At 35.6% G+C, this 17,280-nt stretch overlaps 1 protein-coding gene across 2 annotated transcripts in view; it reads right to left on the bottom strand.

Annotated features, from left to right (window-relative positions):
* Nucleotides 1–4,149: 4,149 nt before the first annotated feature.
* Nucleotides 4,150–17,280, bottom strand: part of LOC132696169 (transcription factor Sox-19a) — a 46,600-nt gene continuing 33,469 nt past the window's right edge. For both annotated transcript variants that reach the window (XM_060660831.1, XM_060660832.1), the window contains exons 4-5: nucleotides 13,990–14,144; nucleotides 4,150–5,821 (exon numbers count right to left, since the gene is read on the bottom strand). In XM_060660831.1, coding sequence (XP_060516814.1) covers nucleotides 5,237–5,821; nucleotides 13,990–14,144 — 740 coding nt within the window. In that variant the 3' untranslated portion in view covers nucleotides 4,150–5,236. The remainder of the gene's footprint in view (nucleotides 5,822–13,989; nucleotides 14,145–17,280) is intronic.

Raw genomic sequence — 17,280 nt, 5'->3', positions numbered from 1 at the left:
AACAAATTATACGAGGGCTGCCTTTTATATTTCGGGATTTTCTTAAACTAGTCCTACCATCTGGCGACTAACGTTTGTATAGGAAGTTTTGATATTTTGATGCAGTGTGGATTTTGCATTTGCAGGATCGTCATGTGACTTACCATGAGATTGAGGTACCTTTGGCCATCAGTGGGACGAGCATACATACAATTTTGCGTGAACATTTGGCTAAAAAAAATTTTCGCGTTCGATTCCACACAACAAAAAAGGCTCGTGTTGATTGGCCGAAGAAAATGCTAAAAAAATACTATCGCAGTGGTTCCAAACACGTCTATGATATCGAGACAGTTGATAGTTGATGTATCATGGATCTATGCATATGAACCTGAAACTAAGCAACATTTGCCTGTGTGGGTCTTTCAGAATGAGATGAAGCTCACAAAAGTTGTTGTAGACTGTTTTCTCAGGAAAACTGGCCACGTTGCGACTATTTCTTAGGTGAAAGGTAAAACAGTCAATTCTGAATGGTACCCAACCCTTTGTTTTCCGAAAACCTTCGAAGAAATTAGAAAAATCAACCGTCGAAGTCGAATCACTCTCCGTGACAACAATGCTAGCTGTCGCCGATCAGTTCAAACAAAGAACTTTTTGAGCATTAAAAACGTTGATTTGATGAGCCATCCACCATATAGTCCATACGTGGACAACGATTTTTGACACCAGAAGAAGGGATTGATGTGTTTAAAAAGCATGTTTTGGAGGTGCCCGAATCGATGTGGGATAAGTGCTTTGATGATTGGTTTTATTGAATGCAAAAGTATTTTGAAAAACAGTGAAGTCATATTTCTTGATAGCTTATAGTTTTTTATTACTAATCCCGAAATATAAAAGGTAGCCCTCGTTCTATACCTGCTGACTTTTATAATAATTCGAAGATATTATCCCACACATACGGATTTGTATGCGAAATTAATATTCGGCAATGGGCTTATAACGTACAACCGGATTATGCCCATAGTTTCATCGAAACACGGGGGAAATATTAAGTTTAATCGATTCACCCTTAAACCCAGCGCGCACACCGCGCTCCAGGGTGGTGGTGTTCGACACGTGCAAAGTGGCCTTTTACCACCTGGGGCTCTCAGCAACTACTCCAGAGGCAACAATTACAACAGACAATAACGCGAAGTGTGGAGTCATTGATTGGCGGCGATTCAGGATTCAATTCAATCCGAATTGGGCGCAGTGTGTGCGGCCATTGTCCGAAAACTTTACCGCTACCGAACCCTTATCGAGTGAATTGTTTTCGCCATCAAAACGGGATCTCAGCTTAATAGTCTATTAACGAATTTACGGTGATGAAGTGATTTTTAATCTCGACCCGATTGTATGGCGATATTTTTATTAAGACCATATGCGTAGGCTTCAGAAATTTTTGTGCCCACAAAAAGAGATAGACGAATAACCTTAATGTCAAAAGTAGATACCACTTGGAAGGGAAAAAAGTGGTTCCAGTCAATTAAACAGCCCAAAATTTTACTAATCTGGAGACTGGACTCGCATAGTAGAATAGCCCATTAGGGACTACAATATTTACCATTTGTGTTTCCAAAACTGCATTAATAATTGTTTTTCTACTCGAAAAGTTTTATTTTAAGACGTTAGCTTCGCTACCCATCGTCGCGTACCACTTCGGCCATTTCCGATACTTTAGTCACGGGTGTGAGACCGATCGGACGTTTACGGTAGATTTTAGCTACTCTTTCTGACGCTTCACATCACACGTCACTGAAATAACGTATGTGTGCTGCTTTGCAAATATGTGCATAAAAACTATTGCTCGTAGAAAAAGTGTAATATGCAACGCGTTGACAAAGTTTTTCAGACACTCGAATATCAAACACTCCCTCTCTTGCACTCCAATTAGCTCAAATCGAACTATTGTCTAAAATGGCGTTTAGCATACTAGTTGCATATTTGCATAATATAAAATGCTTTTTGCTGCTTTTAATATACAAGGCATGCACATATTTCGTTAGTTACTTTTTATCTTTTGTCGAACAGTAAACTGAAGTGTTGGTGGTCGGCTGACGGATTAACAAAGATCGAGAAAGATAAACGTAATTAGGAATAGAAATAACTAAAGAAGAGCTCATCCATGCTACAAAGACCATAAAAAATGGAAAAGCTGCAGGGTCGGATAAGTTACCCACTGAAATTATTAAGTTGATAGGACAGGAAAACATACATAACCTAACAGATCTACATAACAACATATACAAGACAGCTATTTTACCCAGATAGCGGTTCATTCCTATTCGAAAAAAACATAATGCGTGACTTCTGAACAACCAGTCTCATGTGTCACACATTAAAAATATGTCTGAAGCTGATACATAACAGCATATACACAAAATTAGAACAAAAAATTAGCGAGACTCAATTCGGCTTTTGTGACGATTTAGGAACAAGAGAAACACTTTTTGCCCTGAACGTTATTGTCCAACGGTGCGTGGATAGGAATCAACAACTCTATGTCTGCTTCGTTGATTACAACAAAGCTTTCGACAAGGTTCGACACGAACAACTGATAAGAATTCTTAAAGAAAAGAATTTAGATACCAGAGATATAAAAATCTTCAATAAGAGAGCGATGATGAAAATGGATGGAAGTAGTCCAAAATAAACAGAAATCCGCAGAGGTGTGAGACAGGGATGCGTGCTATCTCTGATGCAATTTAACCTTTACTCAGAGTAAATAATGAAACGAGCATTAGAAGATGAGACGAAGGGTAATTAACGGAGTGCCCACCAACAACATAAGATAAGGAGATGATACTGTCCTGTTGGCTAATAATGTAAAGAAGACAAAATTCATGATAATATCTAAAACAGCACAAAACAACCATCAAATTCCTTGAAACAATCAACACATAGAAAAAGTTGACAGTTATAAATACTTAGGCACAATTATAACTGTTCTGTAGAAATCAAAACCCAAATAGGCCTGGCAAGAACAACGTTTATGAAAATGAAAAGATTGTTTTGTTGTAGCCACCTCAGCTTGGATTTAAAAATGGGGTTAGTGAGATTCTATGTGTCCTCGGTGCGGAGGCATAGACTCCGGAGGTATTGGACATGAGAAAACTAATGACATTTGGATATACCGCAAAATGCTAAGGGTAAAACGGATGGATAGAGTGACGAACAAGGAAATCATTAGAAGAATAAGAAAAGAGAAAGAAAATATTATTACAATAAAGTAACGCAAACTGCAATACTTAGGACATGGCATGAGGGGAAAAAGAAGTGTAGGAAGAAGACGTCACTCATGAAGAAGAAGAATGCTGTTTGATTTTTGAGAATCTGGATCTTCTATGGGTGGCTTATAATAAATTAAACTGATTAACACTAGTCAAGTAATTTCAGAAAAAAGTTCATCATAGGAAAATTAATTTTCTACTACAAAATTTACTTGAGCATAACTATAGAACAGATCCTACACAATAGGTGAAAATTTACTTTAAAGGAAATTTTTTTTGCAAAGTTTGCGATTTTTCTATCTATAATCCTCAGGCAGGCAGCACTCGATAAAATGGAAGTACCAGGTGAATTGCCAGATAATGTTAAAATAATAAACCATACATTTAAGAAACTAAGACATTCTCCCGGTTAAAAATATGAGCAGAATTAATCAAATTGCTGAAGGTCAAGGAAATGTTGAGAAAATAGTTTTTTTCTAATCTAAACTTGTAGAAAAGAAAATAGAGAAATGCAATTTTTATTTTCTAATTTTTACTTTCACATATAAAAAACATAAAGCAATAAGCATCGATGAGTGACGATTGAAAAAATATTGTCCAATTCAAAAAATCAACGCCACGCCACTGAGACACGGGTACCTCATAAGGAAACAATCACACGCACTTGGGGGGGCGAAATCGTATTTTCCAAATCCCACCCGGTGTTAATTGATGTTTCTTTGTTTCGGATGCGAACTTAGTGTCGACGAAGGGGCCTGCGCGTTTGCCAAGTCATTGCCGCTTTTGCGCAGCACATGTTCACCTCCAAATGACTTTTTCACGGGAAACGATTGAAACAACCGATTGAACAATCACACACTAGTTTTATTTTTATTCATTAACTTGTTTTTGACATTTTATCCGATTATGTTAAGTCTTTTTCTAATACGTGTCGATAAATATAACAAGATATACACAATACTTTAAGTATAAGTTATTGGCTATTTGTTTACAGGAGAGGGTAGGAACGAAAACAAATACTCCGAGGGAAATAAAATTTTTTACAGTCTATAACAACAAAGTGAAGCGTTGGAGCGCAAAAAACAACGTCGTTTAAACACTAATTTCCTAACTGCATTCGCTAAACACGAATCTTATATTATTTACAAAATAAACATATCTACATTTTTTACAAAACGATTCTATGGCGGGTCGTCTACGTAGGTATTCGTTTCCCAAGAGTACTTCGAATAAAATAAACAGTGTGTAAGGTCATATCCTTCGAAGGCAGTTGTTAACACTTCCATTAGTAAGTTCATGCGTTACCAGAAGGCGAATATCCTATCTAGTATCGCAATACACCAATGTAGCTTTACTTTTGAACATTATTGACCAGTCGCTAAGCTTCACTAGGAAAATGAAAATAGCGTTTTGATATTGTAAGAAAAAATCACCAGACAAGTGATCTGAGAATTTCACAGACTTATTAAACTCAACAACATACATAAACTTCTCCAGAAGCATCGATAATATTATATGGCTCCATAAGTAAAATCGTAAATTATTTTTCATAAAATGGCACGTCAAGAATTTTCCGTTGGGTGACGAATTCGACGATGAAAATGTAATTTGATAGCTGCAACATTCCAGCTTATTCTCGGAATATAAAAGGAACCGATTATACGTTCGTTTATATTACAATAATGCATTCAGCAAAAATTTGTGGACAACGAACTCACAATGTTTGTTCCCAAATCCCGAATGACCGAATCAAAAATAATGATATCATAATGTTTCAGTTAATGAGGGAAGCTTTTGGTAAGATTTCCGCACAAATTACAATCCGACAATCCGAAAATAGTGGGTGGTGGGGAGGAACAAAAATTGTCAGTACCATGTCGATACCAACTGGAACAAATCGCTATAAAAGATCTTACCTTAAGAGCTTTTAACACCAAAATATTACAATACGCACCTACAGATATCACTAATCACATTCACAAGTTATCTGGTCAAAATATTACAGTAAGAGGCCTTCGGAACTCACTACCAGGGGCCTGCGACGGATACTGGCTGGGATACTGGGCCATCGGCAGTATTGCCGGTACCGAATTACCCTGTTGAATAGCGGCCCCCGGATAATATCCCGGTAAACCACCGGGTGAGGCGCCAGCTGAAGATGTTGTAGTGGAACTGGACGACGAAGCAGCGTCCAGCCTTTCCTGACTGGGTTTGTCTGGAGATTCGGACGATCTCGGCGATCCGAGGCCAGTAATTCCCGACGACATCTGCTGTTGCATATTGTTACTCGGGTTGTTGGAATCCGCGTACATTTTGCTAATGTCCAAAGAAGGATAAGGACGGGAAGATTCGGTGTTGTATTTGCCGTCCATGTACATTTTGGACGATTCGAAATATGCTTTGGTTAGGGCCGATGTCGAGTCTAGGTATCCCCTTTCGAGATAACTTTTGGAGGAAGTGTCCATGTACTTTGGGTCCGAATACATCGACATTGTTAGAGTGGAGGGAGGCATGTACGGCGAGCGGTATTTGTCAGCCTCCATTGAGTATTTCATGGCGTCCATTGAACTAACGACCTGGAATGCAAAACATGTGCGTCAATCAATTAAGCGGTTAAAACGTTGTAGTAGATAATATGGGTGATGAGCGCATTTTCATATATACGAAATATTTGCGTTGTTTATGTTAATGATTAGGTGCTTTGTTTACATTTTCAATAATTCTGACTTTGCCGTCAATAATTACGTATTAAAGTATCAGGCTGGAATTTATCAAATACGTAAATCACGTGCCACCAAATGTGACTAGTAGAGTCAGGCTTTTAATTCGAAATGTGCCAAGTTGATTTGCATAAATTTTATAAACGACATTTTAGTTACGAGTTTGCCTAGTCTCGAGCGGAGTGAGTGTTCAAAAATAGTATATTATGCAACAAGTGCGGTAAACGGCATTTGACTCACGAGTTTATTTGACACGAGCGGAGCGTAGCGGAGCGAGTGCTTAATAAATGAGCGACTTAAAAAGTTTACCGAACCTGTTGCATAATATACTTTTTCTACGACCGTTAGTTTTTGGCCACATTTTCGCAAAACAACACGAATACATTCACTGACATGGCCGTCAGAATTGAAGAACGTCAAATTTCAAGGAGTGGGAGATATCTCCGAAAACATCCGATTGCTCCCAAATCCGTGCGGTAAAATCCGGGAAATGTACGAAGTGGCTCGGTTCCGTGGGAAACGAAACTGAAGTGACGCTTCCCGTACGCTAGATGGGTGTGTACGGAAGGGAGTAGAAAAATAAGTTTACGGTTTACATATACCACTAGTTTAAAACGTTTACGGTTTACTATACTACATACTCTAGTTTTTAGATTTTGAGTACATTTTGCTAAAAGCAAGAATACTGACGTGTCACGTGACCACTACAACTAAAAAACCTTAAAATACCGAAGAATCGTCTGGCCTGAATTTTTATGTGGCTTCGAATAGAAATTATATAAAATTTATTTTCTCCATTTTTTTTGGGTAGAGTTGGTTAGTTTTGTTTAGTCTTTGATGTGGCAGATGTCGGTGATTACTGATTAATGATTTCTGGCTGGACATCCCTATTCTGATTAAAATATCGATTACACTAGAAGTTCAACTGACACTTTGCGTACGCCTTACTAATTTCAGTTAAAGTTCTTGCCAAGTAAAATTAAAATGATAATTGATTCTTAGTTTATAGCCGATGACGGTTCAAAAAATCTAAGTATCCATTTTTTTAAATCTTAAACACTTTAACAATGTTATGAGATATTTTTTAAATGCAGCGACATATCAGGACCACATAAAACTAAGATAATATAAAAACATACATTTTATAAGCTAATATTAAGATAACAGATTAAAGAAAAATAATTCGTAATAAAAGAAAGATATTTTTCAAAGTAGCTCAAAAGCTCAGACAATAATTTTGGCTCACCTGTGTTAACAAGTGCTAGTAGTCTGCATTCTAGATAAAAGACGTATATTTTGTGACAGCAAAAAAATGCATATGCAACTTTTCCACGACCATTAATTTCTTGTAAGTTTTTACAAAACAGCACGAATACATTTACTGAGTGACAAACTGACAAACATCAAAATACCATGGCTAAACCAAACTGAAAACATCTATCTGGTTGCTCCCAAACATGTGACAAATATATCGGACTTTTTTTGAAGTAAATAGAAGCATTAGAACCTAAATATTGAAGGCAATCCCAATGAAATGTCTAGTTGGAATGGTTTCTCCTTAGGATGCGGTAAAGCGATATTTTCAAATTAAGCGGTCAGTTTAGAAACGCATTCTGTTCGGATCCTTAATTAGCATATTAATAAAAAGCCGTCACGTATGAAACATCGGAACGCTACTCGATCCATGCTACCGAAGAAGTCTCCCCGTCCACATTAAACTAACTTTTTCATTGCCCCAAAATGGGTACCACGTGGTTATAAAAACGGCGTTTTATAATCGAACTCGTTCTGCATCTGGAGCTTTAAGTTGGTTAATTCGTATTCACACTCTCGGACATTCCTGCAGCGGCCCCCGACGGTCAACAAATCAGTGCTTGTTTTTCTTATAAAAAACATCCCGGACCAGTCGAAAACACACCGCTAATCCTGATTTAATAATCTTTGTCCTTGTTGTAACACTGACTGCCGAAACACGCTGCTGCAGCCGCATATTCTGGTCGACTCCACCACTCCCCCGTAAGGCCCACGATACTGCCTTGCAGGCCGTATGTATACGTATAGTCCTTTTGTTTAGTCAAATTACAATTATTGAATTGTAATTCTCTATTTATATTTCATTAAAAATGTATTCATATTACACTATTTAAAAATCAATGTTAATATCTACTTACGTTGCGATAGTGTAGATTATGCGTAAAGTGCCACTTTAAGACATCAGCTTTGTTAGTCACGGTCACAAGCCGCTTCGTTTCTGACGGTCACGTTACACGTCATCGAGTCGTGCTGTTTTGTAAATATTTATCCAAAACGGAATCGTTTAATGAATCTCGTGAGTAAAATGGTGTTTATGAAGGTTGTTGAATAACATACTATTAACGGTATGCTGTCTTAATGGTTTTGACAACGGTGGAGATGCCACTAATGGAACTTTGCTTATGATTGTAGACAAACCTTTTTTTTTGCTAAATTCTATTACCGAAAGTTATTCGAAATCGGTTGCGATAATTTTCGATCGAGAAAATATCTCGATATAATTTGACTTCTAGTGGTATTATTGTTGAAAATATGGTGCTTGTTAGTTGTTCCAGATAAATTACTATTGTACTACAATATTAGTCGTGACTGATATATTAATGTATAAATATCAATTACGCAATTTAAAACCTTATTTATAAAACTGAATATTTAAATATTTTTGCGTAATTTATCTAATTTCCATAACCGGTTAGTAATTTGGGCAATATTTGATTGCCCAAATAAGTGATTGCTATTAAATAGGAAACGAGGAATCAAACTTAGAAATAGCACATATACCATTCGCTACACTGAATTAAAAATAAAAGAGACACCAAAAGAACACTAAATTCGAACTATGCAATGTTTAGTCATTGTCGTAACAATGTTTATTCTTTTTCACTTAGTTGTCTTATTCATAGTTAATTACTAGAATCCCTCTCAATAGAGGAGAGCCCAGTGACGTCAGATGCGCAGAAGACGAATTTGAAACGGCAATCGCCATTGGCGTTCAGGTTGTTTTCGTCTCGTGCCTGTATTTTATGGGTGCTTATATTTCGTTCATTTTTATAGACTATTATTTTCATTTTGGTTGCAGTACCTTTGTTAAGGTAAGGAATTTTAATGAAATAATATTATTTGCGCCAAACGCATTGAACGATAAAACATAGGTAATTGAAATAAGTGCCACCACTGTTTCACCTACACGATAAACAACGCAATAACGCGAGAAGGAAATAGGACGCTTACAATGGCGTCACTGGACTCTTCTTAATTGAACTTTCTAGATTTGCTGACAATCGTAGTAGCATGTAGCAATATTAACATTAATATACATATTTCTGCGATTTGGTTTTAAATTGTACAAATAACTTATATTTTTCATTAATTTTATTTTAAAACATTTACAAAACAATCTTTTGAATGTCATAGTGCAATAATGAATTAAATAAAATTATTGTAAAAATAATTAAAAAAGGCCAGCTGGCAATATAATAATTTTATAAACTTATTCAACTGTTCCTTAAAAACTTATTCGGTGTCAGTAGCAAAATCGTAGGCCATTTTTACTCATCCCGCGAAGTTAAAATCATTTGAATACGAACGTCCGAATAAATGGTTCCCTAACGTATTAACATATTGTTATTGGACGCGGCTTTTCGGTTTTTGAATTGTTGCTCTTACTTTATCTTATCTTGCCACTGACTGTGACACTGTTTTTCTTTAATTTGCTCTTCAATATATTGCGAAAACAGGTTAGGTTGTTAAAATATCTATGTATATGTACGCAGTAGATATATCCACAAAGAAAATATTTTCTTTTCTGTCGTTTGATTTTTGATTTCGATTGGTTAAACATACACATTTCAATGCGTTTGCTGTATTGCATGTTCTCTAGAAAAGCGTTGTTCTTTATTGAAGCTGCTTGCTTCTCGTCTTTATCTATTTATTTTCATTAAAAGATTGTTATAAAAATGTTTGAAAAATGTTTTTATGTCACACCCCTCTTAATCGAACCAAAACTAAATTTAGATAGTTATACTTCATAATTGTCGAGTTTGTTAGCAGCATGGATAAATTATAACATCTTCTGCTCAGTTGATAATAAATAATCAGTTAATTCAGCATGTGTGCTTATACGCATACCTGGGAACAACCGTCAACTCAAAATCAAATCAAACAGTCGAAATACGTACTAGAATGGAAAAAGTCAAGGCGATATCCAACAACATGAACAACCCACTCACACAGTAAAAACAAGACCAACCAAGCGCTCTACATATATTTCGCATAGAGTTATAGGGAATGGAAGCATGGACACTGACAGAAACACTAACGAAAAAGCTGGAGGTATTCGAAAATATCCTAACTTACCAAGTGGAAATGTTTCATCGGATTTGAAAAGACAAAAGAAATCATTAAGAATAGAAAGAATTTATTGCAGCTAATAGTTAAGGGAGATAGGCAGCAGCCCAAATGACCTTTGTGGCTTCCCAATTTAGTTCAGTTCAATTCTTACAAACCAGAATCTCCATGATATGCAGCATTCGTAAGGAATAAGGTATATGAATAATTGATCATTTTTAAAACTTTACGTTAGCTTTGAAGAATTTAAATAATTAGATTGACGTCATAAACCATATGAATTGCTTCCCTCTTCCGTCCCACCATATCCCTAAATGATTTTGATTTTTCCATAGAATTGGATTATAGAGGACTAGCAAAATATACGAGATTGGGAATGCATAAATTCTTTTAAAAAAACAGAAAGCAAGCATTTATTTTGCAAAATACAAAATGCAAAATGAATGAATGCAATTGAAAAATGGATAGGCAATAAAATTATATTTTAGTCATTTTAGTCACTTGAAAAACGGCTGGATAAGAATCATTTTTAATTTTTTCCAGTATAGGACGCTTCACCGTCAAATAAAAGCGCAAAACAAGACGAAACTACACTTTCATTAAAATAATTATGTGTAAAATGGCACTACAGTGATTTTTCCGTTCAGCCCTGAGAAAGTCACTTTTTCGTTTAGGTCTATAATTTATTTATTTATTGCAATATTTAATAATAAAAATTAAGTTATCATACGTACAAAGTATTAATAAAGTACATTCCTGATTGCTCATATACAGGATGAAAGAAATTCAGCGACCATGAAAAAGCAAAGCAATAGGTATTCGCGTTTCGCAAGAATTCAAAAAATTGGTAATTTTGATGAGAAGCTGTCGCAGGCACGAACATTATGAAATAAACGAGTTACAACAAAAAAACAAAGTAGTTTTTTTTTTCAGATTTTTCAAATTCATGACCGTCAGAATTGACAAACGTCAAAATTCAAGCCGAAAACATCCGATTGCTCCCAAACCCGTAATGTCTGAAGTGGCTCGGATCAGTGAGAAATGAAACTGACGTGGTAAAAGACACTTTCCACATGCTAGGTCGGTGTATAATTGGGTATTTTACAGGAGGGAGTAGAAAAAAATCATTTATTCATTCATTCAATAGAAAATCAACCATATTGGATATATTTATTGTTCAATACACCTTCGTTGATAGATATTTTACATGAAATACATAACTAAGTGAATAATATCGTCTAGTAAAAGCGACAAGCGATCCTGACCATTTGGCGGGACAGTTTCTTTTAGTTCCACACTCGAAAATTCAAATAAGGTCAATTTTTCACGGCATTAGCACTTAATTTATAGACCATCTCGTAATAATTTCACCGTAATAAGTAAGTTGTCAAACACACGCTGCGTCGAGTATTACCATTTCGTATTTATTCAAATACGCGTCTCCTTAATCCCCCGTAATAAATTTATTGTCAGCGATCTAATTAATTCCCAATGTTGATAAATAAATTCTGATACTTTATTTGGCGGTTGGCAAACACAGAAGTTGTTCTTCGATCGCTTTATCGCCATGTTCGAGTTTTGTGATCTGTTTTTATTATTCGCACACGGACAACAGTCGTTACAACAGTGCAGAGAGTGAATATTAATTACAAATGATTTAAAGAAAGAAGAACTCGAAACACATTCGCATGCTGATATAATGCAACGAAATTCGCACACTTTTCGGAGCGCGAGCATTTAAGATGCCAAGTGAGATTTTGGCGAAACGTCTGCAGGATTCCAGTCGGATGCAGGATTTGCAGGATTCCAGTCGGATGCAGGATTCCAGTCGGAGTTCAACGAGCGAACGGATGATATCCCGGAATATAGTGTCATCACATTTTTCCATCCGTGAATCAATACGTGAGAATATATATATATATATATATATATAAATTACATTATATTATAATATATAATATAATGTAATTTTTGTCTTTTTTTGGAAAGGCAACAATCTAAATTCAAAATAAGAGGAATATAAATTAAATGATAAATTAATTAAGATTTCAATCATGCCTAATAAATGTCAGGTCGAAATGATTTAATTAAATCAAATCTAATACAAAGTAAATTAGTAACCAGTGGAATTGTACTGAAATATTACGAAAAATGACGATTTAATAAATATAAAAATAAAAGAGCTTTTGATGTTGCATTTAACTATTTTCGTTTCGTTTGGAAGAAAAAATGCTGTCATTTAGGTTTAATAAACAAATGGAAATGAAGCCATAAACTTCCAACTATTTTATTTTAAAAACAAGTAGAATAGGCAAAATTTGAGTAGCACGTAAATTATAACATCACAGTTATAATTTATTTTAACTGACCAATGGATAGGCATAATGCAAATCGTTCCGAAAACCTTTTAAGATTTATATTTTCATTAAAGTAACACCTGGTACTTCACATTCGTCTGCGCTTTCAAATTTGAGGATTGACCAGCGCGGAGGGTGATGAGGCGTTTTTACCAGTTAGAAATTGTGTAAAACGTGCGCGTATTCTCACACTCCATTAGTTATGCTATGGATACCCGTTACAATCCGCAAACTAGACTTCTGTCTCCATGCGGTGTAAAGGAATAACAATTTTAGGCATTAATGCGATTTATTCGGTTCCCTGTACTTCTTTCTATCTTTGTCTCGGGAGCCTGGAAGCTTACGGCGGAAACTGAGAACTATATATCTTAGCTTGACGGCTAAAAGGACATCAATTTCGATATCGTTCATGCTCAAAACAGCCGGAAGGACAGGGTTAAAATTGCCAAGTCATAGTGCAGAATTAGTTTACAGCATAGGGATCAAAATAATAGTAGGATGTCATCTTGCTGAGTTATAAGGAAGAATCGGTAATTGTAATACTGATAAAACTTTGGCCAAGTTTTCAGGATACCTTAAGTTAAGAATAACAATTTTTTTAATGATAATAATAGAAAATCTTAGGAGCGTCACGATCTCCTGGTCTATTTATATTCACCTGTTTGGTTAAACAGCCTAAAAGACTTTCGCAATAGGCCAAAGAGATTTACGATGCCACAGCAAAAACGTTAGGGTTAGGCCAAAAGAGAGTGTGACTTGCGAGATAGGACATTCCACGCGTCGCTATACATAACGACAAAGAACCGGTGTAATATGTTATATCTGCCTTTGTGGCCGCTAGGAGCAGCACCTTGCAGGGACAAAATGGACAATATATCATCACGAACAATACGGTCTTAATGATTTAAACAAACGCATGCGTAACTGTTACGTTTCTTGGTGACTAGTTTTGTTAAGGCCGCTGCGAATTGGGACCTTTATAATAATAAATTGCCAGTTTTGACTTTAAATAATAATGAGGTCTGAGCTTGATGCGCTGTAGGTCCAATGACACATGATTACAGTGTGACCGTGCGAAGATCAAACGCTGCAGCATGCGTAAACATCTGGGTCAAGTTTTTTAAAATTTACTTTATTAACGATAATGTGTAAACTATTTTTTGACATTAACTAATTGTTAGATCTACCATTTTGGTGCTTGTTAAAATATTCATTAACTAGTTTTCACTCCAAAAGGACTTTTTCTTTCCTTCGTTTTGTGTTACCTAATATTAGAAGGATTCGTACCTGTCCAGGTGCTGTCAGTCCAGCAGACATGGCAGCCGCAGATTGCTGAGCAGCTGCAGCAGCGGCCGCCATCGATGCTGCGCTTAGAGAACCGTACGCAGCAGAGGGGTTATAATAAGACGCCATCGATTGACCCATGCTACTAGCTGCCATACCTAAGGACAAAAAAGAAACTTGAGTTGCGATTACTACGGTTTAATGGAGTTGGCTATAGCCGGTTGTCGATACGCAATCATCTGGTAAACCGAATGTATTAAACTAAATTAAAGCGGATGTGTGCTTTTTCGATAAATATTTTTTATCAAAAAACAGTAATTTGCTGGAGATGGCAAAATATTTTAACTGTACACCCATAATTCCCCTGTCTGCCATGTACAATATATGACTAATATTTTTATTGAGATTTACGAAAACAATTATCGACTGTCTGCATGGCGGTGGCATCAACCCCCGAATAAACGCGTTACGAGTCAACAGCGGACGACTTTCCACAGACATACAGGCTGCGGGCGGTTGTGTTCGTTAATTTCACTATTAAAATTTAAGCTTTAGGAAATCGTTTCCGACAATCCATTCACACAAAAAACAATACCTGGAGACTAATAATTTCATTAAAATTTCAATACAGTATTGTTTCTACCATGTAATTCTTATATTAAGTTGTGGTATTCCATAAATTTATATATATAAGCAAGTCAACCACGTAACACTGGGATACCCCTTTTTCTTGAAAGGTTAGAGTTAAGCAATCTTAAGTGCTCTGTTTCACAACTAGCCTTTATTCTTATGCTTCAAGCTTTCGCCCAGAATTGTAGGCTTCATCAGGAAGCACGAGAAAAAAAAAGACCGCGAAACTATTTTAATATTCAAGTTATAAATCTATTAGTACTTACAGAATGTGCAGTTAATTTAAACTCTAAATTATCAATCCAAAAGCACGTTGCCGACATGTTATTGTCAACATTAAAATTTTTCTTTATCATTTAAAAATACACACGTTCAAGATTAGTTTAAACTAAAAAACAGGCAACATTACATTGTAAATTAACACAATAATAACCCAAAAGGGGATGATCACAGATTCAAAAAAGTGTATGTTTCTTTAAAATATCAACGCATGTTAACAACAAGAATGACTTATGAGTAGAGGGGATAACGATTAGTAATTAAATGCTACCTATCGCACTACCAACCTGAAACAATTGAAATCACTACGCATGGAATTCGACTTACATTATAGTTACATAAGGAGTAATAAAAAGTGACTGGCAAAATTCAACAATAACACTACACTTTTGTTTTATAAAAAGATGGTAATTTGTTCTTTTTTGTAATATTTTGACTAAGTAAATAAATGTAAATAACGCTCAACCCCTCTACATCTTTTTTTTAAATTTAGCTGTTGTCACAGTTATAAATATAACACATTTCAAGGAATTTATGCTTGAATAAACTAGACTCTACGTTCAGAACAGAAACCTCATCGTAGGAAACCTTGTGTTCCGTCTGATTCCCGTGTTCGCTCAAACTCGTTGAGTTAGGTCTGTTTTTGCAGTCACTTCTATGGCCTGCAACCCTTTTTGAAACTTTTTGGGACGTTTATCATACATATATGAGGCCACACTGGTAGGCCATAGACAACATCCGATTTTTAAAAAAATGGATTTTTGTCTTTTAGTTTAGTATAGAAAAGGTTAAGCTTATTAACATTATAATTTGCAATAATAATATTATATTTATTAAGTAGTCTACACAACGGAGTCAGATTTTCAATGTATTCTAATTTAAAATGTTTTTGTTGTTGTTGCGTAGCTGAGATATTATTGTCAGATTGATGATTGTTAGGTCTAGTGGGATCGTCTTCACAAAAAAGAATTTTTTTAATGAGAGATCTAGGGGTATTGATTCGAGATTAGGATATATTTCAGTCGTAGTAGGTTTTCTCTTTTAACGTAGGATGGCAAATTCTCAAGATTCTATTCTTTAATGCTAACACTGTGTTATTTTTTTGTTTAATAGGATGATATAACGTAAATGGGATAAACCTCTCTGAACTAGACTTTTTTTGGTACCACTCCAACAGTACGACGTTATCTGGCGTTCTAATTGCCTTTGTATCTAGGAAGGGGACCCCACAGTCGGGCTCATCCTCCACCTTGAAAATTAGACTGCCATTAAATGAGTTAAGGATATCCAGTACCGTTTTAATTTGATTTTTTGGTACTGCCGTCAATAGGTCATCTGCGTATTGAAAAATGAAAGGAATGTGAGGTTAACGTTATTAGTTACAAAATCAAGCAAACTATTCAAGACAATCTCTGTTATTACTGGAGAAACTGCACCACTGCACCACCCATGGGGAGTCCCTTGGTTTGGTGACAAAATTTTCCTTCAGAAGAGAAATAGGTACTGTTGTACAGGTACTTTATTATATCTAAGAATACGGTCTTGGGTAAACTACAAAACTTTCTATTAGGTGAAAATGCTGTTCCATTATTGAAATAACTAATTCAAGTGGAATGTTGGCAAACAAGGAGACAACGTCAAAAGATACCAGGACGAAACCTGGAGGCAACTGGAAATTATTGGCCTTATTTGCAAATTCGAATGAATCCTTATTTGTATACTTATTAAATGTTGAAAAAGAAATATCTAAGATATTCGATATGTATTTGGCTAAGGTTTATATATATATATATATATATATATATATATATATATATATATATATATATATATATATATATATATATATATATATATATATATATATATATATATATATATATATATATATATATATATAGTGAAAGTTATATCATCCGTTCGCTTGTTGAACTCCGACTGGAATCCTGCAGACGTTTCGCCAATATCTCACTTGGCATCTTCAATGCTCGCGCTCCGAGTGTTCGAAGTGTTTTCGGAGCGCGAGCATTGAAGATGCCAAGTGAGATTTTGGCGAAACGTCTGCAGGATTCGAATCGGATGAAGGATTCCAGTCGGAGTTCAACAAGCGAACGGATGATATCCCGGAATATAGTGTCATCGCATTTTTCCATCCGTGAGAATATATATTACTTGCTGCGATCAATGACGAATCGATGTGTTTGGATCTTCGGCTACACTTTCGCGAACAATGGCAATATTTTGATCTGACCGAAATGAACGAGCACGTTGAGGTTAGTTACAGATCCAATTTGCTCAAATTTTTGAACTACATTCCAAATTGTCCTCTCAGAAGGTCGATTTTGCGCGCCGAAAAATTCACGTAGAGCCCGAAATGCATTTTTT

The sequence above is a fragment of the Cylas formicarius genome, unplaced genomic scaffold, assembly GCF_029955315.1.
Source record: "Cylas formicarius isolate icCylForm1 unplaced genomic scaffold, icCylForm1.1 PGA_scaffold_1__22_contigs__length_36826433, whole genome shotgun sequence".
Classification (NCBI taxonomy): domain Eukaryota; kingdom Metazoa; phylum Arthropoda; class Insecta; order Coleoptera; family Brentidae; genus Cylas; species Cylas formicarius.
This window is presented reverse-complemented; position numbering and strand designations above follow the sequence as displayed.